This window comes from Lampetra fluviatilis, chromosome 30, assembly GCF_964198595.1.
Source record: "Lampetra fluviatilis chromosome 30, kcLamFluv1.1, whole genome shotgun sequence".
NCBI lineage: Eukaryota > Metazoa > Chordata > Hyperoartia > Petromyzontiformes > Petromyzontidae > Lampetra > Lampetra fluviatilis.
Window position 1 is genome coordinate 5610281 of NC_136304.1, and position 26649 is coordinate 5636929.

At 44.5% G+C, this 26649-nt stretch overlaps 2 protein-coding genes across 4 annotated transcripts in view; one reads left to right on the plus strand and one right to left on the minus strand.

The window, feature by feature from the left end:
* The first annotated feature begins 826 nt into the window (after nucleotides 1-826).
* LOC144943357 (uncharacterized) lies at nucleotides 827-4411 on the plus strand. Its single transcript, XM_078870731.1, has 2 exons — nucleotides 827-2349; nucleotides 4295-4411. The coding sequence occupies exons 1-2, from the start codon at nucleotides 1399-1401 to the stop codon at nucleotides 4409-4411; spliced, it is 1068 nt and encodes a 355-aa protein (XP_078726857.1). The 5' UTR covers nucleotides 827-1398.
* Nucleotides 4412-5166: 755 nt separating this feature from the next.
* Nucleotides 5167-26649, minus strand: part of LOC144943169 (serine/threonine-protein phosphatase 2A 56 kDa regulatory subunit gamma isoform-like) — a 32798-nt gene continuing 11315 nt past the window's right edge. For 2 of the 3 annotated variants that reach the window (XM_078870402.1, XM_078870403.1), the window contains 13 exons: nucleotides 20190-20389; nucleotides 19183-19293; nucleotides 17386-17478; nucleotides 16407-16537; nucleotides 15593-15652; nucleotides 15368-15476; nucleotides 15200-15253; nucleotides 14082-14252; nucleotides 13443-13570; nucleotides 11533-11634; nucleotides 10891-10963; nucleotides 8838-8939; nucleotides 5167-8393 (listed from right to left, as the gene is read on the minus strand). In XM_078870402.1, the coding sequence (XP_078726528.1) occupies nucleotides 8259-8393; nucleotides 8838-8939; nucleotides 10891-10963; nucleotides 11533-11634; nucleotides 13443-13570; nucleotides 14082-14252; nucleotides 15200-15253; nucleotides 15368-15476; nucleotides 15593-15652; nucleotides 16407-16537; nucleotides 17386-17478; nucleotides 19183-19293; nucleotides 20190-20389 (1469 nt within the window). In that variant the 3' untranslated portion in view covers nucleotides 5167-8258. Of the gene's footprint in view, nucleotides 8394-8837; nucleotides 8940-10890; nucleotides 10964-11532; nucleotides 11635-13442; nucleotides 13571-14081; nucleotides 14253-15199; nucleotides 15254-15367; nucleotides 15477-15592; nucleotides 15653-16406; nucleotides 16538-17385; nucleotides 17479-19182; nucleotides 19294-20189; nucleotides 20390-21449; nucleotides 22089-26649 lie in introns of those variants that run through there. The other variant, XM_078870404.1, reaches the window with a different exon arrangement.

Genomic DNA, 26649 nt, shown 5'->3' on the forward strand with positions numbered 1-26649 from the left:
AACGCTCTCACTGGAGCTGCGACGACTGCCCACCAGACTCGGAAGAGGACTGCCCAGTGAGGTCCCAGCAGAGTTGTCCTCATCATCAGAACTGCTTCGGCAACAGCAGCAGCATATTCTTTTGAAAAACTTTCTGAAAAATTTCTTTACACCTCTCTTCATGGTGGCCATGTCACCAATGTGCCAGAGCACCTAAACTTTTCCTAAAATGTTATCTTGCGAACGCCAGAGAGCAAGTGAAGACACGTCTGCTTTCCAAGGTATCCGAAGAGCAACTGTGAGAAATCACTCCACGCATCACCAGCAGGATGTGACGTCACAAGCCAAACTGCAGTGACGTTACAATGACACCTTACTACGAGTGTCACGTGACGTCACAGACTCCCGACTACGCCGACGACACACAACTAACTGCATTTGTTGCTCAAATAGCTTTCCTTGGTGTTAATTAACAGAGCTATTGCATGCTGCATTAGAAGTGTAACATCACACAGCCCACTGTATGCGTTAGGCTTCACTTTCCATTAAACACCAGAATCCACTCGAGCAAGAATTCCTTCCTGGCATGGAAGACACCTTACGTTCGATTACAGGTTTTCCAAAATTCCACTTTTATTAATTTACTCCCCGTTTAAAGACAATTTAAATTGTTCTGCACTTGTGACACGATCATCAATCAACGCTGTCTGATTGGCAACACACCTGCTCAAGCTCTGGGATAACAGGCACGTGGTGACATCAGTGTTTGTCCACTTTTCTCTAATTAGTGTATTTTCTAATCTTCAATAACGTATTTAATTACTCGTTGAAGTTTAATGAGCTCACCTGCCTTGATTTTTGCCCAGTTGTTGCAGATACGAGTCACAACACTTGCTTCATGTGCAGTGATATCAATGTGAATTCAAGTGCGATGTTACCAATTACGTCCCATTTTGACTGGAGAAGATCAATGGGCGGGGTTTGAGAATCTGAGACGGTAAAATCTTGAATGTTCATAAAATCTACAGAGGTTGAGGGCTTTGCCTGTTTCACGTCGGCTTCAGTGCCGCACATTATCGGGAAGAGAATGTCGTGGCTCAATGTATTTTTTTCAAGTATTTTGCGCGGTGTTTAAATTAATGCAGTGCTTCAGGCTGACTCAATTCAATCTCCGATCAAAAATGTTTCGGGATTCAAAAACAAGATAAAGATTATTTATTTTTCTTACTTATTAGCACAGACTGTTATATGCCCCATACTTCAGTAGTTTAGCTTAATAACGACCGTTCATGCGTATCACATTACATTTGGATTCACAAGCATTGACTTAAGTCCGTGAAAAAGAGGCTTGTCGTTTAGTGATTTAATTCACGAACTTTTAAATTACTTTCCGCGAACAACAACAACAACGACGACGCAATGGCCAGGTGTTTGGAGAACTCTCGCTCCGACGCGTCTCCCAGGGCGGGCCGATTCTGGGTGGGCTCTCCAAAGCCTCTGTCGCCCGTGGTTGAGATCCTGGAGCACGGGGATTTGACGGCGGACCACAGCGTTGCAACTCGAGCGCACGGGCACACAACAGGCGCCGTGGTGAAGGGAGGTGTCCGTTTGGCTCGTGGAGGCTCGCTGCAGTCTCCTCCGCCTTTGGAACGAGCCAAGGAGGCCCCCTTGGAAGAAGACGGATTCGGGAGACGTGTCGTGCCGCCGTTCAAGTTCCAAGGAAAATGCGATGTTGTTGATGGTGACGGTGGTGATGATGATGGCAGAAGTGGCGGTGGTGATGAAGAAGACGGTGTCTATGTTCGTGGTAATGATGTTGACGGTGGTGATGGTGACGACATTGATTTTGCTGACAAAAACAGAAATGTTGCAGAGTTTGAAAGAAATCGCAATGGTGAAGGTGGTGACGATGGTGGTGGTGGAAATCATAGCGTTCATTCCGGCGAGTGCGACAACGGCAACGTCAACAATGACCCTGACATTTTTTTCAACGACGACTTCAGCGTCTCTTCCGTCGAAACGCGCAGCTCGCCACCCGCCGACGCGCCACCTCGAGCCTTCTCCAAAGCACCCGCGGCCGAGTTCACCTCCGGGCACGGCTCCACCATCGCCTCGCGCAGCAGCGCAACGCGACCATCGGGGATGGAGGAGGAGACGAAGGCGACGGCGGATCTCGGGCACGGGACGTGGGACTCCCGTGGAGATTTCAAAGGCCGTGCCCGCGGGCCCGTGACCCAAGAGCTCTCGCAGCCGAGGCGGTCGGGCCGGCAGGCAGCGAGGAACCGGGGGGGAGCAGAAGTTTATTGGAGCTCTCCTCCGCGGAGACCCCGAGGCGCCGCGACGAGACGGCGCAAGAAATCGGTGGGAGCGGTGAGAAAATGAATTAAATATTTTGATCGACACGCCACACGACTAACGTCAATCGGTCATCAATAAACTGTTGGATGAGCGCTTCTCCGCGCCGCGCGGGGCGTGGGGGTTGTTTGACCATACTTCACCACACTGGTCGGTGCGGGGTAAAAGGCGGGCAGCATGTACGTGGATGCATTGAAGTACAGAACGATTGTTTACGCAGCCGCGCAGCAGCATATAACACCTGTTTGTGCGTAGTAGTGGTCGTCCGTACAAGCCCTATCCTGATTGAAACCTGCTTAGCTCCCTGATCTGATGAGATCGGACTCGTATTCTTCATCAGCTGCATTGACGATTGAACCTCGCCATCAATTGGTCATCCCTAACAGTTAATCATACTCATCCTCGAAATTATGTTTTGCCATAACGTTTGTTTACCCAATAATCAATTCTTTTTCAGGCGGGTCCTACCACGTTGTTGCAGTCTGTGGGGGTGATGATTGCCATATGATTTCAATCGCGGATACTTTTTAAAGTAACACATTTGGAGCATAACGTCGGCACGCACAATGTCTTCACGCTTGCGAATGACGCCACGGGGGATCTTGGATGCGGACTGTGAAGCAGACTGCGTATTGAAAAATGCATTTAACCTATTGTAGTTGATACTCCAGAGGTATCATTATCGGGACGTTCGCTGGAATCGAAACGTAAATCCTCTGCAACGTCGAGCGGACGCGGAATCGCCGCCGATTATCATCATGGCACACACACACACACGCGTGATCATACGGTTTGATTTTTTATTGAGGGAAAAGGGGTTTGTGGATCACGCAGATTTGTCCAGTCCCAAATCGGCTCGACTCCCGAGGATGCGAGATGCCTGTGCAGATACAAACCCCACACGTTACCCTCGTGTTACGCATTGTTTTCTCCCAGTATTCCTTACACGTGAAGCCAAACTTAATGCGATTTGCAAAACGTCCCAACGCACCAGAACCCTCCTGATAAGTAATCTCGAGACTGAATGTGACTTTCCTGCGTAATTAGCATGATTCGTCATCGTGGCCATTAAATGTGATGTATTTTTACGTTTTAAAAGTTATGCCACTTCAGGTGAGCTACCAGGAGAGGGCAGCGTTTATCAAATGGATTTGAATCGCGGAGCTTTTTGAGTCCCTTATTTATCCTCCCGCTTGGGTGGGGTATCTCATGGTCCTTGTGACACAAATGCGGTCGAAAGCCACTGCCTAATGGAGGCGAACCTTACTGATAAAATTCAAACTTGCGTCTCGACCATACAAGTAAAAACACACGTGAGTCCATCAGCCTATTTGCCTTTTTGGACGAATGCTATTCACGCAGGAGCATTGGTATATGCGGGTAAGCTGTGTATGGGGTTTCGGGTCGCCTGTCTCATCAGCAGGCTGTGGCTTCATACACACTGCTGAACATCTTAATGAGGGTTGTTGCGGCTGCAAGGGTTGACTTCGCTCAGTGATGGCAGTACAACATTCGGATTAAGATCCCATCTGTGTCAAGGTTTTGAGTTGCCACCACCTGGTTTTGTGTGGTGAGCTTTCTCCCAGATATCTGGGTTTTCGTCCACATGAAGCCAAAACACGTTTGAATGGGATAGGTCAAACAACTAGATGCAGCAACCTCCTGAATAAACTCGGTGATGCTTTCTTGGACAAATAATTGGCAAGACGAGTCTCCATCAGCAGCCATGATCTATTTACGACTGAATGAAGGGCCCCTCCCCAAGCCGTTACAGGACCGCGAGCGATGTTAAATGTCACAACGCATCTCGCCACGTGCGCACGAGCCGATGTAATCGCTCCATTTGCGCGATGCAAGTTCTCTTTTGGCATGTTCCTCTTCTTTGGCTGTAACTCCTTAATGAATATCGACCACCGGTAATTACTGTATAATATTACAAAGTGGAATGACCTTCCCGCAGGGAGCGCCCGTGGATGATCCGTGGACGCAGTGGGTGTGCATGCAGATCGAGGCCGCCGTGGAACACGAGTTGGTGGAGGAAGGTGGTCACGTCCCAGACCCAATCTTCATGCTCTAGGCCAGTGTTTTTCTCTAATTTCCAGAGGGGGGGGGGCTACGTTCACTGATAACACATCATTAGTGTGATGGTCCCCACATATTTGAAACCATTGGGATTTGACAGCACGATGAAAAATTCTCATTTGTGTACTGTCGGGGGCTGCACGTTAGAGGCCACACTAAAGGCCATCAGGGGCCACCAGTGGCCCACGGGAATTGCAATGAAAAACACCGCTCTAGGAAATCATCGGCACCCTCAACAGTTGCATTCAATAATCGACTAGTACGAGGGCCTCTGCATACTGGTATGATTATCTGACCATACTTCACCATTCTGATCAGTGTGGTTTGAAGGCAGGGACCAAACGGGGGAATCAGTGCAGAAGTGTGGATCTTGCTGCATGTAGCCCCAAAGTCTTTAACAAGCTGGTATGACCACCTATTTATCACTATCCTGCTCAAGTCTGCTTGGCTTCCGAGATCGGGTACATTGTGGGTGATTGTCATAGGTGGCATTGATATACATGGTAGAAATTTAATTACATTACTGCAAGGTAGACCTTATAAATGCCACATGAGCAGACGGCCATAGTAGGTATACAATAATACGTGAGTTTTTTTTATGTAAGTTTATTCTGTAAATGTAATGACGATCTGTACAAAATCGGAAAGCGTCTTATGTCATGTACGTTCATGTGCTCAATTAAAAGCACACCTGGGTACAATATATGTACAGTACAACGTAGGACTGCAGATTTGGGGCCTACAATCGAATGAAGTTTCAAACTAGTATTTTTTATTTTATTTTCGTGAACGGCATCTGCAGCATCTGGTTTAAGTACGGCAGCGCTGACGACAATTTCACACACGAGTGGCCACTCTTATCCTTGGTTAGTTTATAACATGAACACACAAGCCCGAATGACTGCCACCAGAAATGTGACCTTGTAAAGTGAGCGGTATATTACAACACAACATCGCGATAGTATGTGCAAAAAAAAATATACTGTTTATACGTATATCACAGCGAATTGCTTTTTCTCAGGCCAAGCAAATGTGTGGAAGCAGACAAGCGAGCGAGCGAATAAAGTTGTGTATGCTCTGAATTATCCTCCACCCCCATTAGACACTTTACACACATTACTCAAGGTACAACGAAGCAGCAGAAAAAACAAACCAACCTACTTTTCGTTATTCTGTTAAAGGAATAAACACTTTGCATAACTATTTCAAGAGCGTTTATTTGCGTGGCACATCACGGATGATTCGCGGTAACTGCAGCAAGAGGACAAACTAGCGCGCTGCGGCAAACACGATGCTGCAAAGGGTTCTGCCGGTGCACTGTGAAGTTGCTAGGCTAGTGCGAGTGGAATCTTTGAGGACCTATAAACGCTTGCCTTTAATCCCCCCTAAACTATTGGTGGCGGTGGTGCTTTATGCTCTGAAAAGAAAGTTAAGCAAAGCCCGGCAGTTTGGAGCGTGCCCATATCAGGCCAACTGTTGTAAAATGGGACTCCAGACATCGATGACCAACTCTCACCATAGGATCAGTCTGCAAACTGTGCTGTGGCCATCAGATTCATTAACTCAATGGATGGCTGGCCTCTTAATACAAAACCCACGTCTTTTGCAGGCAATGACAGTCGACTCCAGTGCCATTCATGCAGGGCTTAATTTCAGCCGGATGTCCTCTGGTCAGCGACCCGTTAAATATTTGTCCAACCGGCACATCACATCCAGTAGATCTCTATGGCTGTGGCTGGAAAGTCGCATACCAATTTGGTGTACCAGCGATCTTAAATGAGCTAGAAATGAGGCCCTGCTTGTATTTCAATCCTTTGTCGTGCTACTTCCGCCTCAAGAGACCCCAGTTGGTGAAGATGGCTCTCGGTTCGTATCACTTGACCCACTTCATGGCAGTCGAGTAACGTGTCCATATTGTTGTGCGTCTGCCTATAAGCCATAACAAGGGTGAAAGTGGAAAGCAGTTGTCATGCTGCTATTCTGCCACGAATTATAACGGTGGCCACATTTCCAACCTTTCAGGGCAAAAAACGGATCCCACTACTGCGGGGACTCCAGTTGATACGTAGAGCAGTTGTGGGTTTTCCCACAATGCTGCAGCAGAATTTTTTTTTACTTAGGTCGGATACTATTCGACAACCACCGACACCTGCTGACTGGCAAGCACGTGTCACGAAGTATGCTGGACATCGGAGGCATGCAAAGGTCCTTAAGCACTGAAGCCGAGACACAAATCTGAGCAATCAACACTGGTTATGGACACTGCTCTCCATAGCAGAGAGACCATATCCTTGGCACCGAATGATGATTGAGGGTGGGCGTGTTTGCCCACGATCCATTGTCGCCTCAAGATACGTCGGCCACATCACCTGGACAAAGCGTGGACTGTGGACAGGCGAGCGTGCCATGTAAAACAGAAACTGTGCACAGCAACGATGCACTTTTTTGTTTGAGCACCGCAAATTGTGTATTCAGGCATCGTGGACACTGTATTCCTGTCACCTAGCTTCGCGTATGAAAACGACTGACTGTACATACTTGAGTTTGTGCTGCCAAAGGACCCTGATTAGAAATACTCCACCCCCCGCCCCCCCCATGCATAAAATTATAGCTACAAAAAAGTTTACTGTTGGGTTAAGGTAAATAGTAGTAAGGAAAATAGGATATTAACAAGTGATTTCACCCTACAGCCGCAGTAAACAATAGAATGCAAGTTAACTAAGTGTAAAACAAGAAATTAAAAACATAACATTTACACAAGGATTCTGCAACTGAAATTAGGGCACGAATGAGTCGTCACGCTCAAACTCTTGCAAATGTACGTCACCGCTCGCCTGAACTAACTCGCTTGCCTCGCAATAACCGTTTAGGTTGGCAAGGAACCTTTGATATTACTGTTAAGATAAAATAACAGTTTCCTTTGCACGCATGTACTGCTTTTCAATAATCAATACTAAAAATGGAGCCAGTCTTCAACGGGTTATTTTTTTAATTAAAAAGGGGTTTTGATTAAAGAATGCATGGCCGAGACGCGGTCTAAAAGAGCTGTGGCCAAAGGCGCGCACAGCCAGTGGTAGCGACAAAACGCCAGGGTTCAAGTTTGCGAGTTGTGAATTATTCAAGCTTGCAAGAGCTCGGCTTTCAAGGTGGGTGGTGGGGGGAGGGATGGTGGGGTTGAAATGGGGGGGGGGGGGGGGAGCAAAGGAATTATCACCTACAAACTGTACATATGGGGAAAACTCCACCAGCAAAGTGAGGGGAGTTCACAGTAAAAGCAATTCATACAGCTGTGGAGCAGCATGACCGCATTACAATGCCTTCGTGTTAAATTTGGGCTTGCCGGATAACGTTATCCGCTTTCGGCAAAAGTGTGTCACTGCCACTTACAAGGATCGTGGGTGGGGGGGCTTTTAAAAGTCTTTCTTGTAGGCCCTTCTTTGTCGTTCCCTCTAGCACCGCCCGGGTCCCCTCAGCACACGTCCAAAAGAGCTTCAGTTTTCAAAATTCGAGTGCAATCTGTTTCGGTATAAACAGGATGACGCCTTCCAGTGTGGAGAAAGATGTCACCGCAAAAGTCCCCCATTTGGAACACCGAAGTGCTGTTACCTCCCTTAGGACCCGCAGGGTGACCACCTTTCTCCAGGGCAGCCGGCCGTGGGCAGGCGAGTGTGGGTGGGGCGGTAGGTGGTGGGGGGGGAAATAAAATGACACTTTCGGCGAGTTCTTCATTGAGCGTGGAGACGAAACCCCAACGATCGCTGGTCAGAATTTGGCCCCTCAGGGCTGCGAGGAAGAGGAGTGCTGGCAGCCAGAGGCGCTGGGAGTGGGAGAAAGGGAGCAGATCACATGGCCTCGGGTGAGGTGGACAGGTATTCCTCGGCACGCCTGTGCACCTCCAATGCCCGCATGGTTGACATGTCCTGGGGAAGTTCAGACTTCCTCCGCAGAAGCACCTTCTTCCCATCGCCTTTCGAGTTCTGCACATCGCCAGCACACACAACGTGAGTACAGGGAGATACGGTCATTAAAGGGGAATCCTTTTAACTTTTAATCAGGATGTCATATCCTAACGCGTGAAATGGATTAGAGAAGGACAACTGGGCATAAATGTAACTTCGCAAGATAAAATATTTTATTAGGCATACAACTTTGGTTCACATTTTAAACACACATACAAGCATTTGTTAAATTAAACATTTATAAACATGGGAGGTAGGGGGGAGGGGGGCTGGCTTTCATTTATCTGCATGAGTCAATGGCACAGATGTACGAAATTGACGCATTAACCACTGCACTGCTTGCGGAAGCACCTAACGCGATTACAAAGGGTGCGGGAGGGGGCTGGTCGTGCATGGCCCTTTAGGACCGACTGTGCCAGACAGTGCGCCCATAAGGGGGCTTTTTGCCAGAACGCTGCACACCTGCACCTGCACCGCCTCGGTCTCCATGCTTTTCTTGAGCAGCATGATGTCTTCCGAGGACGGGGTGCCAGTCTCCATGGACACAACCGCACCGTTCAGGTCCTGCGCCGGATCACAAGGGGCCAAGGTTGACATCTGTATACGGCAGCCCCCCCCCCCCCCACTGCACCTGTCCTCGTGCTTGCCCCAAGTGCATAATGAATTATTAACTCACTCGCCCACGCCGTAGAAACACCAGTCGGCACTTACGGACATGGGAGTTGGGCAACGTAAAGGCGTATTTTTTTGGAATTTGTTCATGGGCTCAACAGCAAATACACTCACAGCTCGATTTTAATGGGCTCGGGTTGGCTATAATCAGTGCAAGAGGATGATTATGCCTTTACTGTTGCCACACATATACAATATGAAAGTCTAGTTTACGCCACCTACACGTCACCTTGTGCATTTTTATGAGACGTTCATGCAGGTTAACACCCTCCTAAATTAATGTGTACTGCCGAAAAAACACCCAACAACACATTTAAATTGAGGGGAGCGAGGTGGCTGAGAAGTGAGAGCATGGAACCAGAACTGCCGAAATCCTGGATTTGAATCCAAGCAACCACCCAGAGTTAAACTGGGTTTTGGAGTGGAATGAGTTGGTGGTCTCAGCTCAGTCACCTATTGAATGCACCCAAATAACATTTAATGTAACACTTGGCTAAATTCCAGCTTTGAGAATAAAAAAAGCAGTTTCAGTCATCCTACACGAAACAATCTAGCAGAGAAATTCATGGATTTTGCACTTTTCCATGTTCTTTGTGATACAAGTGTTATGCCAGGCAATATGCACAGATTATAATTTTGTATAGACACTCATCTCTAGTTCATTATTTTGATCCCTTTTCACCTTCAATAATTGCCCTGGATACACACTTAGATTTCCCAGACGTCTCCCTCTTAATATTTCTCCAGTTTAAACGGCGACTTTGATTCAATGATTATTTCCTCCTGTTCGGTGAACTTTTTTCATGGCTTTTGTTTTGCTCATTTATCTTTAGCCCCACTTTGCAGCCTTCTTTGGTATTTCTTCAATCATTTCCTGCATTACTTTACTTTTGGTTGTTATAATGACGATGTCATTAGGGAATCTGAGATGGCTAATATTTTTCTACAATTTATCCAATCGAATTTTCAGAAAATATATGCGAGTGGATTTGTGAATAGCCTTGTTTGACTCACCTTCCAGTATGAATTTTGTTACTTCCTTCATGAAAATATCAGTGTAGGTTGTTAATTTTTTGTAAATTGTTTTGATTTCCAAACATTTCATATATTTAATGTAGGCCTTGATTCGAGATAACTTAAATGACTATACATTTTCATTGCATCAAGTACTTCTTTCAGTCTACAAAGGCCAAGCACAATGGTAAATTATATTCATTAGTTTTTTATTTAAAATCTAACATATAAATAGGTTTAATAATTTTGTTCCAATATCTGGTCCCGCTTCTTTGATGGTGTCTACAGTTATACCATGGTTTGCTGCTTTGCAAGACCATGAGAGATAGCCATGGCTTGGAAAGGCCTTAATTCAGCAGTGGATAGATCGTGGCTGTGGATGAGTGAAAAAGATAGCAACAATGCTTCGCTGACGATCATAAAACCAGGAAATCTTAACACATGACCCAGCGGGTAGCACATTCGCCACTCGTTACAGAGTTTCACGGTTCGAATCCGTCGGCCGCCCTCGTTATTATTACGGTGTGCATTAACCATAAAAATAAGTGCCATCGACTTCAGAGTGGACGTTAACAAAAATCCTTGACATTATTCGCAAGAATGAGTGCCGGCATTCAAAGGGGTCAAATTATAAAATTTCTCAACAGATTTCTCACTGGGATAAATACGTAGCAATCATCATTTCCTAGCGGGGAAAAGTTGGCTGGACCCTCCTGAAAACAAGTCAAGAGACTCCATGAGGTTTCCTTCGGTAATCAGGCCTAAAAAAAAAAAGCCAAATTTAACTCAATGTATAAATAAACATTTTAACTCTTGCAACAAATTATACCTGAGGATTCGATTTGGCGAGAATTTCTATCTTGTACCAGGCTTCTTCCCTCTCTTTAAACTTCATTTTCTCTCTGCAAAGCCACAAATGTGTTAAATGTTAACAGTAACAGGAAAATGCACAGTCCTTGCTACTAAGCCTTGACATTTTTCATGTTTTACAAGAGACACATGGTCCTGCTTGGCCTGTCGAGTTTATAGTTTCAGACAATGGTTATTACGAATATATAAGGTAGTATTGCATTTAAAGTCACGTGTCAATCCACTGCTGGATGAGGGTCTCTCCACACTGCGGGCCGTGAGGTTATTGACCATACTTCACCACGCTACTTAAGGTGGCGTTGCATAGATGAGTGCAGAGAAAAGTACAATTGATATTGCTTCACTGCCCTCTGCTGCCCACAATGCAGCCTGGAAAGAGCCAATACTAACAATCAAACATAATACCGTAATTATATTTTTAAATCACCCCATCACAGAGATGCAAAAAAACACGACTACATATCACCGTGACCTGTTGTTATATTTACTGGATGCATTATCAGTTGTTCTCAAAAGCCAATAGTGGTGTGTGCCAACCGAGGCGGGTAGTGTCATATAGCAGTGTAAATAAACTCCGAGTAATCACTCACGGCACACTTACTTTTGCCTTTCCGCTTTGTACTGCTGAGTGCAGTCATCAAACAGCTTTTGGTTCATCTCCATGAAAAGCTTCAGCGCATTATAAATCAACCCGTGGATGGTCCTGAAAATCACAGTGTATTGCACACAGCACTTCGTCAAAACAAACAAAACTAGTACACCACTGACGAAACCTGACATTTCAGTGTTGTTTGTTCAACTGCTAGAAGGTAAAACATAATGTGCATCTTGTATAATAGAAACAGCATGACTAGGAATGAATGAAAACAAGTCTACAATGCCCTAATAAAAATATTGAGTTGTCTGCTTTGCCGAACTGCAAGAAAGAGATCCAAGCCTAAAATGCAAGGGTTTAATTTATGAATAAGGACGTATAATGTGCCTAAAATGCCACATTCCCTCAAAGCACCCTACTAAAAAATATAACATAAAAATAAAATTTTTACAGGGGAAGAAAAGACAACCAAAATAAAGGCGCTTCCCTAAACAGGCATCAGTGGTAACCTATCATACCAACCAGATGAACTGGTTATGAGACAATGTCCACTCGACAAACAATCGGCAGCGATTGAATTAACGGCCCTGGCCACACCCAGTGGGGATTTTACTGAAATACCTTCACTACCTCATCGCTGTGCACCCTGCACTAAACACTGACCCCCATGGACATTGACCATATTCTAAACTTACCCTATTTTGGGGTTTCATGGCACCCAAAGGCATAGCCAGTGGCACATTTGCTTAAATTCATTTTTCCGAACTTTGCAACCAAAAGGCTGTAAAAAAGTTAATCGGAGAGTGCACGGCTCTTTACTGCTTTAGCCTCACGAGCTCACCTTGTGCACTTATTACGTGAATATACAAATGTAAGCTATTGGCTACGAAACAGGTTGTTAAAAAAAAGCTTCAAAAAATTTAGAACTATTTGAACGGTTGGTTGTATGCACAACAGCGAACCCTTTTAAGGCATATAAAGTGTTTCAAGAGCCGCTTCCAAGCACAAGAAGTGTGTATGATTTCCCAAACTATAAAATAGAGAGCGCAATTTATGAATTCTGGGGGTTTGCCGGTCTCTTAAAATTAGTTAGTCATACAAATGATGGCCAATTTATTGACTCCAGTATATGACATTTCTTTGAAAAAACTATTTATTTGTATGAAGACCAAATTTACATAATTTAGAGCTTATAATGTTCTGTATGTTGCCTTTTTATATTATGTAAAAAAGAATAGAAAAACACCAGTTAAACCAGGAAAAATCGCAAGCCCATTTCAAAACACAACCCAATGGCTACAGTAGTTACTGGACTGTAGGGTACGAAACTGGAAATGCCTGGCACGTGACATTCCTGTGCAGCATGGAGACGAAGCCTAACAACAAGTCAGCATTGCTTTGCACGAGGTTACATTTTTGACTTTTGAGAGTGCGATTTAAAATTAATTTTATGGGTCGCACAAGAACACCCCATTGTAGTACATGGGACCACCTTCTTTCAGGGCTACACACCGTTCTGATGTGACCTTTTTTTAGTTTGCGGTCAGAAATTATACCGAGACCCGAGACAATCTTCATCGGTCATAAATGTGACACTGGTTAAAGTAATAGGGCAAAGGTGCAGCCCTGCAATGTATTGCTCATTGCACTGCTGGCAGAAGGGCCTCTGCTGGAGATAGCACCCCAGACTTTATGCCCCACCACACATGATGTGCTCATCGATTGTGAAGTACCAATTTATAAAGAGGCGGGGGAGTGGGGGTATTTTAAGAAAGTTGGTCCATTATTTCAAATGCCACGCGAGGAGATCGAAACGTCCACCTCTGGGTCGAAAGTCCAAATGACACTGGTGCAACGATAACGCGAGCAGTCGGTCGCTGGCTGCGAAGACACCGAGCCGTGAAGGCAGACCTTACTTGTTCCAATGGGACTTTGAGTTGCGGTAGAGGGCGGGGAACATGATGGGCAGGATTTTGGCGGCGTTGTCGCTCACGAGGCTCATGATGTACTCGTTGTTCCAGTAGTAGAGGGCACGTTCCGCCACCTCAACATCAAACGCACAAGTGGTGCGGAAGAGTTGGCGCGTCTCTTTCGAGGGAACAGGCATGACACTTCCACAAATCGCTTATTTTTTGTTGAAACCCGTTCGCCGCTCCGTTATTAACGCAAGACATCAGCTGTCTAACAAACGCGAAAGGTATCGGTCCATTAAAAGAGAACATTTCTTTTAGCCTGACACCAGTTTTTGAAAATGCATATCTGCGCTTTAATTTCAATGTGCGTGCAAACAATGCTTCATTTGAGCATCGCATCATGTTTGTTGAATGCACTCAGGAGCGTGTTGAACCCCTTACGTTTTTTTTATTGCAAAAGCTCGGCTCAACAAATGACGCTCACGAGACTCAACAACGACACAAATTAAACAACGCAAAGTAAACGTGGTGCAAATATATAAATGGCTAAATTGCATTCAATGTTTCGTTTCGCAAGAGAGAGAAATGTTAACCTTTGAACGTGCTCCTCATGCCCATTGCATCCAATATCCACTGGCTCACCTGGAAGTGTGGGCTGGACACGCACTTGGCCAGCTGGCGGAACAGAGGCTCCATGACCTTTACAAACTCTGACGGCTCAATGACATCCAAAATCTCTTCCAGCTCATTGAGAAACATCACCTCCTTGGGACTGTGGGTCTTGGGCCAGTACTTCAGCAGGCCCATTACGACCTACCAGGAGAACAGGGTTGAGAGCAGCGTTGGCCAATTGGCATCTCTCCCGAGCCGCACGCAGCTCTTAAATCCACCACATGCGACTATCAAAGGTGCATGACATAGAACATACTATCACAGTAGCAAAGAATAATGAATGAAAGTTGTGTACAGTCTGTTCTCCTATAACGCCACGTGTTTCATAAAGCAAATTGGATATAATGCGATGAAAGTATTGGGGAACACATTTTTTATAACGTGGATGCGAACTGGATATAACGTGTTTGAGTGAACATAACTACGTAGCGCGAGTAAGGCTGCCTCGGCGTAGCATCACACAAGGCGGGACGCTGCTGGATGCTTGCAGATGCTACCCAGCCTGCATACGTATTTCACGTGCTATCGCGGACTGTGCTTTACCCTAAATTATTGATTATAACGCGATTTTTCCACAACGTGGTGTTCTTCAGGAACGCAACTACCGTGTAATAGGAGAACAGACTGTATGATATATGATACATACACTTGGGTCTTTGCAGAACTTACGGGTACTTTTTGGCTCTTGGTCTGTTACAAGTTGGCCACCCCTGGTTTAGAGCAACGGTGTCTTTTCATATCGCAGTTAATCTATGGAGGCTCCAATGTATACACAGTTGCCCGTCCAGCACTGACGAGTCAGCGAGTCCAGCGTATGTTGGGTGTAGTGGGTACATTTTGAGGGATTATTTGCCGTAAAATTCCCCACTCTAGAGGTGTAAACTTGGCCTCTGTATAAACAACCCTCCAATGAGATTCAACTGAGTCACCGTTCGTGCATGGGTATGCATAAAATAAAAGCGGTAACGGCCAGTATGTAAGTTTTTATCTACCCTTTTAAATGTTACAAAAACAAGACCGCTCCTTGTGTTTGGGTTCTTATTTTTCAGACCACCAGTATTGTTGTTGACTTTGCTGAGCACCCTTACCGGTTCTGTGAGCGTGCTGTCCTTCTCTAAAAACTGGACGACACAGTAAGCAAGCTGCGAACAACAACAACACATTTCAAACGTCAGGTAAAATTGTTCAACTTTTCGTATTTTCTGCAAAAGACGCAGTGTCAAGTCGTGGTGCAAGACAATTATCGCTGTCCATACCTGTGGGTGGTAGACACTCAGGGACTTGACTTTATGCAGAGGCAGCAGCACTTTCAGCAGAAACACCTTGTGCTCCTCTTTAAGCGGCAGTGCAAAGCCATTGATTATACTGCAAAGACACAATGATAGCCCTCCGTTAGGGATTTTACAGGAAGGCTGAAGTATCTTTCAAGCTTTCACAAAGAGAACGCTTCAAACGGCCTAGAGTGAATCGAGGGACCTTACCTTCCTAATATTTCGAGGAGTTCTGCAATGCCGTTGTGGTGCTCGGTTTCATAAATAAACCTGTAAGGGCAAAAAGCAGACAATACCAATACAGCACAAACGTCAAACCACTCATCTGTGTAAAAAATAAATACATATAACATAAATTAACAATTATTTATAAATGGTTTATAAAACACAGCAACTATTTTCGCAATTTTTAGAAAACAATGTAGGCATGCAGAACATTATATTCCTTAATATTGAATAGTTTCAATATAAATGATTTGCTATTTACCATTCTTAATTTGTGTTGTAATTATTTTCATATTGTGTTTTTCTATGTCGTTATGGTGAACTTATTTAAACCAGAGTACTGGTTTCTATGGGATATTTTATGTACATGTACAGACTTTTTGTCTAATAATTTCTGAATGAGGGCCTCCCTCCATGCCATGTGGGTCATCACGAGGGTTGTTTGACCATGCTTCACCATGCTGGTGAGCGCAGGTTGGTGAAAGCAGCGAGCACACACATTGGAGCAAAGTAAAACAAGAGGTTTTGTGTGCGCCTTCCTCTGCTGACATTATAATGTAGCCCCGAAAGCATCCTACGACACCTGTTTAATGCACGACGATCATGCATCCAAGCACTCTCCAGCCTCAAACCTGCTTAGCTTCCAAGATCTGACATGACTTGGGTGCATTGCCGGGTGATTTGGTGATAGGCTTCCAATGGGCTCTGACCGGGTTAACATAAATTTCATCTGCATCCAAAACAAAGCGTGAAAGTAAACCTTAAAATTAATCCCATATAAATCGTTCTCACTGCCGACCTGTAGAATATGTTGTTGATCTGCTTTCGGATGTACGCTCGGAGTCCCAGGAACTTCCCGTAGATGCGGTGCAGTGTGGTCTTCAGAAAATCTCTCTCACGTGGGTCTTCACTGTCAAACAACTCCAGCAGCTGCACGCAAGGAAATGCGGAAGTCGGGTGTGAAGCACAAAGGGCCCTGCTGTGAACCTACGCCATTGTGAGTGGCCGGCAAATGTTGTACAGGCTTAGGCGATCAAAAGTGCCCGCAGACCATGTAACGCAAATGGAAAAATCACGCACGGTGTTTGTGAAATTTAAGGATCCATTCCCTAGCCCCGACTCTTACAATGCTCAATGGAAAACCATCATGTTATTTTTTACTATTAGTCACTTCAAATTATTTTGCCAACAGCAGATGAGATATTGTACATTTACAGCCCCTTTGTCAATCCACTGCCAGATGAGAGCCTCTCCCTGCTGTCCAGGTAATGGAGCTTATTTAACCATACTTCACCACGGCAGTCATTAAACTGCGGGTTTGTGATGGCGAGCAGCACGAAATGTTGCGATTCTAGTTTCAGTACGATACATTTTTCTGAACTGCCCTCTGCTGACAGCACAGCTCTGCAGCAGCCTCCCACACCTGTCAATTCCCCATCCAAGCACTATCCAAGCTCAAACCAGGCTAGCTTCTGAGATTTCACAAGATCGGGTACATTCCAGAAGATTTGGCTGCCACGACTTTACATGCAATAAAGAAAGCCGATTGCCCAAAATATCGCCCATTTTATATATGTTCCATTGTAAAGCAAAATCATTGACGAATTACTTGATATTTTCTAAAAGTAGATGAGATATAAGCACTGCGTATATATACGTACAAAATGTATGTACACGATTCTATCATATTCGCAAGTTATTATTATTGTGGCTTCGATTCACCTGGCCTACAGGAAACCGTAATGTCTAACAAAGCAGAGAAAGTCTCGCGATCTCACCTGCAACACAAACTTCTGATCGATGTACTTTTTTGCGACGTTTGGCTGGAAGTCGGGGGACTCCAGAAACCGTAAGAAGAATTCATACACCAGCTGTAAACAAGAAAGGAGCCCAATCAGAGTTGGTATATATTAACTGCAATATCTGCTTGCTGGTCACGCTTTCCACGCAAAGAGTTAAAATAGGCACAAGCGTTGTATGCCATATTTCATAAGTATGGGTTGTATTATCTGTACCGCCCTTGTAGAGCAAGGATCGTTGTGCAATGGGTGGGGGGCAGCACACATTTAACTGTGACCCTGCGGATATCAACAGCATCCTGTAACTCAAGCTGAAATTAATAATAAAACGACCGAAACCAGTAATGGAAACTGAAAAATGTGAAACAGTGAAAACAGAAAACAACGAAGTACCAACAACAGGAAAACTCATACAAGGGAACATCACTTTAAAAAATGGCACTAATTGTAAGTGAATGAAGATGATGTTTTATGGGACCTTTTGGCAGTATCAAAGTATGAAAAATAAGAATAGGTTTTCCACTTTTTTCTGGCAACCTATTCTCATATTTTGGTACTGGCAAAGGAAGTCCCATGATATAGCTGCTCTGCCCGAGCTCTCATTACTCTGATAATGCTTGTCTTTGTGCTGTACGCCTTTTGGCGTCCTCTGGTCTAACACCGTTTTGAGACTAGGCTCAAATGAAAGCTGTCTCTGGTGTGGACCAATCAGTTTCAAAGACAATGCATATATTATCAGAGCATCTTTTTTGTTTGCATTCTGACCACAAGTGTTGTGGTTAATGCAGACATGATTCCTCATAAAAGGTTTCTGTTCCGTGTTCAAACATCTGTTTTGTTGCCAGAAAAAAGGGGAAAACCTATTCTCATATTTTGGTACCGGCAAAGGAGGTACCATGAAGAATAGGTTTTACCTTTTCTGAAAATAAAACAGTTGTTAAGATGTTCAAACACCAAATAGGTACCTTTTGCAAGGTATCAAGTCTTCATTAACCACACGTACTTGTGGTGAAAATGCAAACAAACATGCTCTGATAATATATGTATTTTCTTTCAAACTGATTGGCCTACACCAGAGACAGCCTTCTTGATGGCCTAGTCTCACCAGTGTCAGACCAGAGAACGCCCAAAGGCGAACAGTACAAAGACAATGCACTATCAGAGCATTTACAGAAGATATGTTGTAACTCATTTTATCCAGGAAAACATCAGTGAATCTAAAGACTGTTGCAAGAGGGGGACCAACAATTAAAACGGCGTTCCATTTAAACAGCCATGACAGCGATTGTTGTATCTATCAGTCACAATACACAGGGTACAAAGCCGGTCCATAACTAAGGAACAAGTAGATTACATAATTTACATAGAAAGCTATAAGTTTACAGTATGCCAAAGGAGAATTTTGCATGTAAAAAAACTGGATGAAAATTAGAAACTGGGATAACAGATGTGTAATTTACAAAGTGAACAAAACTGAAATGGAGTTGGGCAGGACATCAGGTGACAGACGGGCACATTTAAAAATGGAATGAATGCCAATGGAGAGAATGAGAAAGAGAGGTATGCAGAAAACATAATGGTGGGTTGAGAACAAAATATTTGGAGAACAAAGGACAAATGCTGCAAGAGATCGTGAAGAGTGTACGAGTTTGTAGGGAGGCCTTTGTCCTGCAGGGAGATGTTAATGGCAGGGATGTTACCGACAGTGGGATGTGAATGAAAGTGGGGTGTTAATGGCAGTGCGATGTTAAAAATTAAAGACGGTGAGTTGTGTACCTGCAAATGTGGCCAGGCTGCCTCCAGAGTGGGTTCATCCTCCTCGGGGTCAAACTCCGCTCCCGTCGGATTTGAAGACGGAGGCAATGTCCGAAACATGTTGACCGCAAACTGAAAACAGATGACAAATTAAACAAGTCTTTTCCTTAAACTATCGCACAATAATTTGAGACAATGAACAAATGTACCATGTCTTCCTGTGCGTCCAATTTGAGTCTTTTTGTTTACGTATAGATGACTTCACACGATGTGCAAATAAATATATACCTTTGTGTACAGCAAAGTTTACTGCTGGATGAAGGCCTGCCTATGCATTTCAATCGTGGGAATTCTTTGGACAATACTTCACCACAAACTGGTCAGTGCAGATTGGTGAGGGGATGCGCCTAGGACTGGTTCAGATATTACTTGCCAATGGTGTGAGCCATGGCCGGGTTTTTTAAATTCAGGTCACCGAGTTTATAGCGCACCACCTACACTCTAATACATGAGGAGAAATGTTCTGAAAACCCATTAATTCAAAAACACAAAAGCACGAGATATTTCCAGTTGAGGACATGACAAATTAGTTACATAACAAAGGAGACATTTAATTGATAACAAAGCTGGCAAAAGCAGATTATACATTTTTCACAACTATAATAAAAAAAATGTTCAGATGTTATGACAACCAGTTTGTGCATGGTGGTCACCTATTGAAACACAATCCAGGCTCAAAGAATGGACGAAATCAAGCACATTGTGGGTGATTTGTCAATGACAATGGGCTCTCACTCGGTTGTAAATCAAGTTTACGTTTCTATGCATGTTAGTTAGACTGAGTGACCACCTGACTATTCAAATCACCACAAACGGCGCAAGACAATCCCAGGTGAGTGCTTCACAATGACGCAAAGCGTTTGCAAATAATAGCACCTGCCGATTAATTTGCAAACGCCGTCATTCCGTCGCCGACCGATAACCGGTGGCGTCGCGAACCGGCACCGCCAATGCCACGGCACACGTACCACGTGCACCACCTCCGGGTAGATGGGCTCGGTGATGACGCCACGACTGTGCGTGATGTACTCCACCATCTCGTTCAGCGCCGCCCTCTTCACCTCCTTCCACTTGAGGTCACTGAGCGGGTCCGACACAAAGTCGAACAGCACGCAGCACTGCCGCAGCTTCTGCACAAACAGCTCCTCTCGTTCGCCGGGTGGCGCATCTGAAACACGAGACGGTGGGAGGAGGTGGGGGGGCAGCGCGTGATCGGTTACGCCGCACGGCCCTCCACCACGAGCCGCCGTCGCGTCTTTCTCGAGTTGGTCAACACGCACACACATGAGCACCCTTTTAACTTTGGCTCCATGTTGTAGCGATGCCTACGCCAAGCGGCGCTGATAAGGCAGAACGCAGGTTATGTTTTAGAACTACGGTATCTTTAATGTGCCTCTGCTGTTTACTTTATATGAGCAACACGCAATTGTCATGACGGAGTACATTTTTATGCTTAATCGTGAAGTATACGTCCATTTGTCAATTCACTGTTGACTGAAGGCTCTCCAACGTCTTGTCTGTCAAGTGAGTTGTTTGACCACACTTCACTATACCGACCATTAAGGGGAGATAACTGTAGTAGCCCTCAACTGGTTCAGATAACACTCATCACCGAGGATGGCTGTAGCTGGGAATCAAACTCCGGAGGTTGCCAGGTTCATGGAAAAATGTACTTACTCTTGTACTGGCACTCAACAATGTCAATACATTAAACACGTAAATATATTGTTTTGTCACTTGAGAACACTACACGTGTGCATGTGTAAGAGTAGAGTGGACTGTAAATGCATGACTTTCATCAGCACTTGTCCATCCATTGCTGGCTGTATACACGCACACACATACCTATAAATGTATACACATAACCCGGGTTACAATAATCCACGTGAAGTCTATTGTTGCAGGTATTCAAACACTGTATTTTCCATTCACTGCCCTGTGTAACATACGTCACAGTTTTTTTTCAACACCGAATTCCATTGAAGAAAAAAGGGGCACATTTTACTGTCGGTTAACATCCGACGCACAGTATTCGATTACGCAGAACACATCTCCCGCAATTTCCCGTGCACAAACAAAAAGCTGCTTTTATATAAAACACTTGTGAAAAAAACCAAAACATAGGCACACAGCACAAACTACAGCGGCAGCACGTAACGCGTCCATGCTCTCCCGCCACCACTCGACGAGTCCACGCAGAAACAAACCAAGTGCCGTTACCATCCTACCTCTGATTTGCAGGCAAACGTAATGTTGATACGGATCGCCGCCACTGTTGCTCAATTCGAACACCATCCTGAAATGCCGGTCGCCGTCAGCGGCCGTTTACGAATAATCACAAAAAAAAAAGAGGAGGCCTCGCGCTCCTGCAGCGAAATAACACCACGGACGGTTCCACGGGGCAGAGGCCGTTAGAGCAGCGCCAGCGTGCACTGTACACAGGCTATCACGCCGCGGGATCGAAGCAGAAACATCATGACGTCACCCGAGAACATCGACCTTTCTGACGCGGGTGGTAGTGGGGGGGAGGAAGCGGAGGCGGACCCAGCGCAAGAGCGCGCCGCCCCTCGCCCCAGCGGCCGCTGAGGAAACGAGCAGTTTGCGGCGAACGTGACGGAATAACGCTGCTGCTGCCACGACTAATAAAATAAATAAAAAAATGCATAACAATAACGAATTCGAAGGTAGGCCGCGGTTTCCGTAAGAAATGCCTTTTGTTTGCAATCAATAGACAAGCCACCTCCACAGCTTAAATCCCAAGTCACAGTCGCTTAGCCGGATATTTTCCGCTTCTTTCCTGCTTCCTCGCGTTTTTTTCCCCAGCCGCCCCCCTCCCCTTCCGCGAGAGATGGTAATCATCGGGCCGGTCACCGTGGCAACAGTGATGTGCCGTTGAACTGCTCTGGTTGCTACGCAGCAGCGGCTGCTGACGTCACGCTCCAAATTTAGCCTCCTTGCAAAATCAATTCGGCTGCAGAAATATGGGATGGATGAAGAAAAAAACAAATGCTCTGCTATAGTTGTGTTGCACTGTCTGTCCTTTTTCATCTCTCCACCCCCCCTTCTCTGTGGAAACAGGGCCCTGGGCAAACAAAGCCGTGCAGTTTAACACACAGGCCGAGGGGCGAATTTACAAAGGGCTCGTTCGTGTCCTTCAGTCGCTCATTCAGAAGCCGCCGCATGATCCCCAACGCAGTGTCAATGGGATATTTCATGACGGCAGTGCGGTTCCCACATGCCAAGCGAGCGAGCCTATTCGCTCTCGGTGGGAAAATAGACCAACCCAGAAGAACTTGCCCGCTTCGCAGGGAGGCGCGACTGGTAAGAAATGGAGCACGATGCATAATACATTTTTTTTTTAATTAGCAGACTTCTTGCATCAATTAACTCAAATTTTTGTTCTGTCCTACAAATCACAAAAGGTATAAAGTGTATTACATGTGGCCCATAAGCCAACGGGTATGTATATTAATTACAAGTCTCTAGTAGGACTACCATGCTAGGACTACCACTGTCAGGGGCAATGTGTTCTTTACAGGTCTAAACAAGTAATGCGACCAATGGGTTCCTATTAATTTGTGTATTTTAAAAACTGAAAAGACACTTACCTATAAATGGTCATGATTAATTAACAAGGTGTTTCCAGCCTCTGGCTACGTTGTGCAACTCTTTCATGGGAAATCTGTCGGTTTATCAAACTTCTTCTCGATCCCACGTTACTGCTGAACTCCAACAGCAAGTTTCGCTGGACTTGCACATGTCCCAACAACTGAGAACCTGGGCCACACATGAGTGTTCAAGGCATCAACATACAAATTCCTTTTTACAAAGGTATTCAGAAAAAACCCCCTTCACAAGAAGTGTAACATTATTTTGAAGTCAGGAAGCCAGCCAATGTTATGAACTCAGTCTATTGTAATCCCAGTACCCCTCAAGGAACTTCAAGAGTGTAGAAACTACCTCACCATCTGTATGTGAAACCTAGGTTTTAAGAGAAGCATCAGGATGAAAAATTAAAGCATTTGAATTTAGCGAACAAGACTCTCTCGCACTGCTTAAATTGGATTCCACGAGCCTCTTTAAGCAGTGGAAACGAGACGGAAGTCAACATGGTTCGTCGGTGTGGCTAGAACAGCAGGTCTAACCAACACAATACTGCAAGGGCAATTGAAAAAACAAGAGCCGACACCTACCGAGAGGTGACCTGGCTCAAAAAGACTATCATCTGACGAGAAACTGACATGCAGACTTTGCCAAAATACTAAAGACCATCTAAACTGGAAGATGACAGTGCCTTATATATTCAGTCCCCTCTCATCAAATCTTTCCAGGGATAAGTTACGCATACATACCAGATGCGGGAATGAACTTAAAGACGTACACTAGACTTTAAGATAGAAGTGAAGTAGTGTCGTGACGTATTATAATGCACGACAGCTTGAATAGTACTTTCATAATTATAAACATGTGCGAGGTGGATTTCATCCGATGATCCCAATGCGCCGTGTATGGAAAGCAGGAAATAAAAACAACCAGGGTAAATGGCAAGAACTAGAGGGGTAAAGGCCAGTTTAAAGAGGCGAGTTTTCAGAATAAACTTAAATAACTCGAGATTTGAAGCTTTCGTGACTGCAAGGATTCACACTCTTAGTTTTTTCGGTAAAGTCACGTAGGTAAAAAAGTGAAATTAAAATTAATAAAAATAATAAAATAAAAAATCACGACGTTTCGGAGGCAACACAAGTTTCCGTCATCAGGTGGGACCGTCACAGCCAGATTAGTTGCATCATTGAAACGCCGTAATTTTTTATTATTTTATTTTATATTTATTTTTATTTCATTTTTTGCCTACGTGACTTTACCGAAAAAACTAAGAGTATGTTTACATAACTCGAACGACTCTGATTGCCTTATTACCAATGGCGAAGTGTTCCGTCGTCTGGGAGCTGCACTGGCAAAAGCCCCGTCCCGTCACCCAAGGAACAGAGCCTTGATCACAGAGTACTTATACGGTGATCCGAAAATCTCAGGGACATAAAAATGGATCAGTTCCTGCAAATATTGTGGAGCTAAGCCATTGAGAGCCTTGTAGGTCAGCAGCAGGATCTTATTATCCACTCAATACTTGACTGAAAGCCAATGCAAGAGACATGAGAACAGGTGTGATGTGCTCGCGAAAATGTGCGCACGTAGCAGCTGCATTCTGACCAAGCTGGAGTCTACCTAGCACCTTGCTCAGAATCCAGAAGCGTAATGCGTTGCAGTAATAAAGTCGGGAGAACTCAAAAGCATGGACCAGTCTCTCCAAGTCATTAGGTGACAAGAATCAACGCAATGGGCAATATTTATAAGGTGGAAGAATGGAGTTCCTTCTGGCCACGTTCTAACCACCAGAGATACATGTGCCTCAGTAACATGTTTCATCATTAACATATTTCATCGTTAACGGAGATTCAAACTTGTGTTGGACAGCCCGGGATGCACAATCTCGGTGTTGTAGCTACTGGAGAAGAGATATTTGTTTTTGTTGGGTTCTTTATTTCTTTAATTTTGATGTCTATTGTCCAAAGACAGCAGAAGGCAATGCAGTAACATCTATAGTTGTAATATATTGCTATGCCCTTACATCTATGCTTCCCACCTTCATGAATCCAAACTGACCAGCGCATTGATTATATGGTCAAACAACCTCTGCAATCGTGCGTCAAGGAGGAGGCACTCATCCAGCTGCGGATTAACAAAAGGGCTATACATGTATATCCTACCAGACATGCTGTGCCGGTCAAATCCAGGACAAGTAGCGAGCAAAGCTTCAAGAAACCATGCTAAACAAAAAAGATTAAACCCATTAAAGCGACTTTTATCATGACAGCACAACTTGAAAGAAACATACTGTTCCAGGCATACATGCACGGCATATGGATTGAAAAGTGACAAGAAAGCACTTTGTTTAACACCACAGGATGGACTCGGCAATACTTTACGCTTGCAGAAACGTCAGTGAAAAAAATAATTATGATTACAAGCGTCACAAAATCTAAGCCGCACCGGATCACGTTGCTGAAACTTGGCTACAAGATGACCCCGCACATTGATTAAGAATATTCTAAATGCTACAGTAACCAATACAGCACTTTCCTTTAAGACATTTGTATCTAATGCAGCTGCTTGAACCCAGAGGCCTGGGCGAAACAACGGGCATTAACTTAAATTAACTTTCCCATCGCTGTGAAACACCTACGTAACCAATGCTCCATTTGACCCTACTGTGTACGTGTACGAGGGCAGGCATTCATTACAAAAGGCAACATGTTTTTTTTAAGTGCACTCATCATTAAGCACACAATAACAACCCACTCACATTAAACCTGACACCGGGAGGCACTCAGCAGCCTGGCTGTGGTGCGCGCCAGATGGCCTGTGGTGCTGCAACATCCAGGGAACATTCGCAGCATTATGGAAAGCACGTCATGCGTTCACTTCTAAGGTCTCGCGTCAGTGTACCAGCACTGTATATCTTTAAACATGACCAGCATCTACCAAGAAATCACCATTGTCAAGCACATACACACTTGCTGCAAGCCAATTACTATAGGAACGATTCACGAGGCTAAATTAACTTCAGGGGTTCGCAATAATTACATACGCTGTCAATTATAGGTAGAACAAATCCATGGAATTAAGTTTGCATAAATTTGTTTGACAACAATCGCTGAAACTGAAAAAAAACACTGAACAGGGCTTGCAAACTCAAATATTTACAAGCTTACTCGATCAGGAATAAAACCAGTAAATTTTCTCTCGTATGTTACGCTACATAAAAAAAACAATGTGCAGAAGAAAATTACATTCAGACCATCAGCCATTATATATCCACTGTAAGATGAAGGTTTGCACATGCCATTGCCATTTCTCATAGTTTTGTGATGCCCTCGGTCCATTTTCCTCCTGACCAAAGTGAGGGAGGGCCTTCATCCAGGAGTGGATAGACAATCAATGATGATGACATTCAGCAAGGTGCTTGGACATAAAGACCATCATTATTAACAATGGAGGAAAACAGACCAACCAGGTCAAGTACAGCCAGCAATAAAAAAAATATGGTCATTACATGATCACTAAATGCGTAAAGCATACTACAAATGTAAGGTGTAAAGTTTTTTTTAAATGGATAGTCAATAGGTTGGTATATATATCTCTATAAAAGGGAAATTTATGAATGTGTGTCTGTTGAAAATGTTTAGCATACTTCCCGACATGCAACAAACTTGAAATTTGCCATGTGGGTACTTTCCAGACTGTACCCCATGCAAAAATGATAAAAATAGACTTTTGTATTTTGGGGGGTGGCGCAATAATGTATATATTTTGCACGGCAAGTGAGCTGTGACGTCACATCTGTCATGTGACCCGTGTGTGGAGCGTAAC

Bases quoted from the DNA above. Each gene is read 5' to 3' on its own strand.
- LOC144943357 (XM_078870731.1), top strand. From the start codon at position 1,399: ATGGCCAGGTGTTTGGAGAACTCTCGCTCCGACGCGTCTCCCAGGGCG. The intron at 2,350-4,294 runs GTGAGAAAATGA...ACCTTCCCGCAG, and splicing joins GCAAGAAATCGGTGGGAGCG to GGAGCGCCCGTGGATGATCC.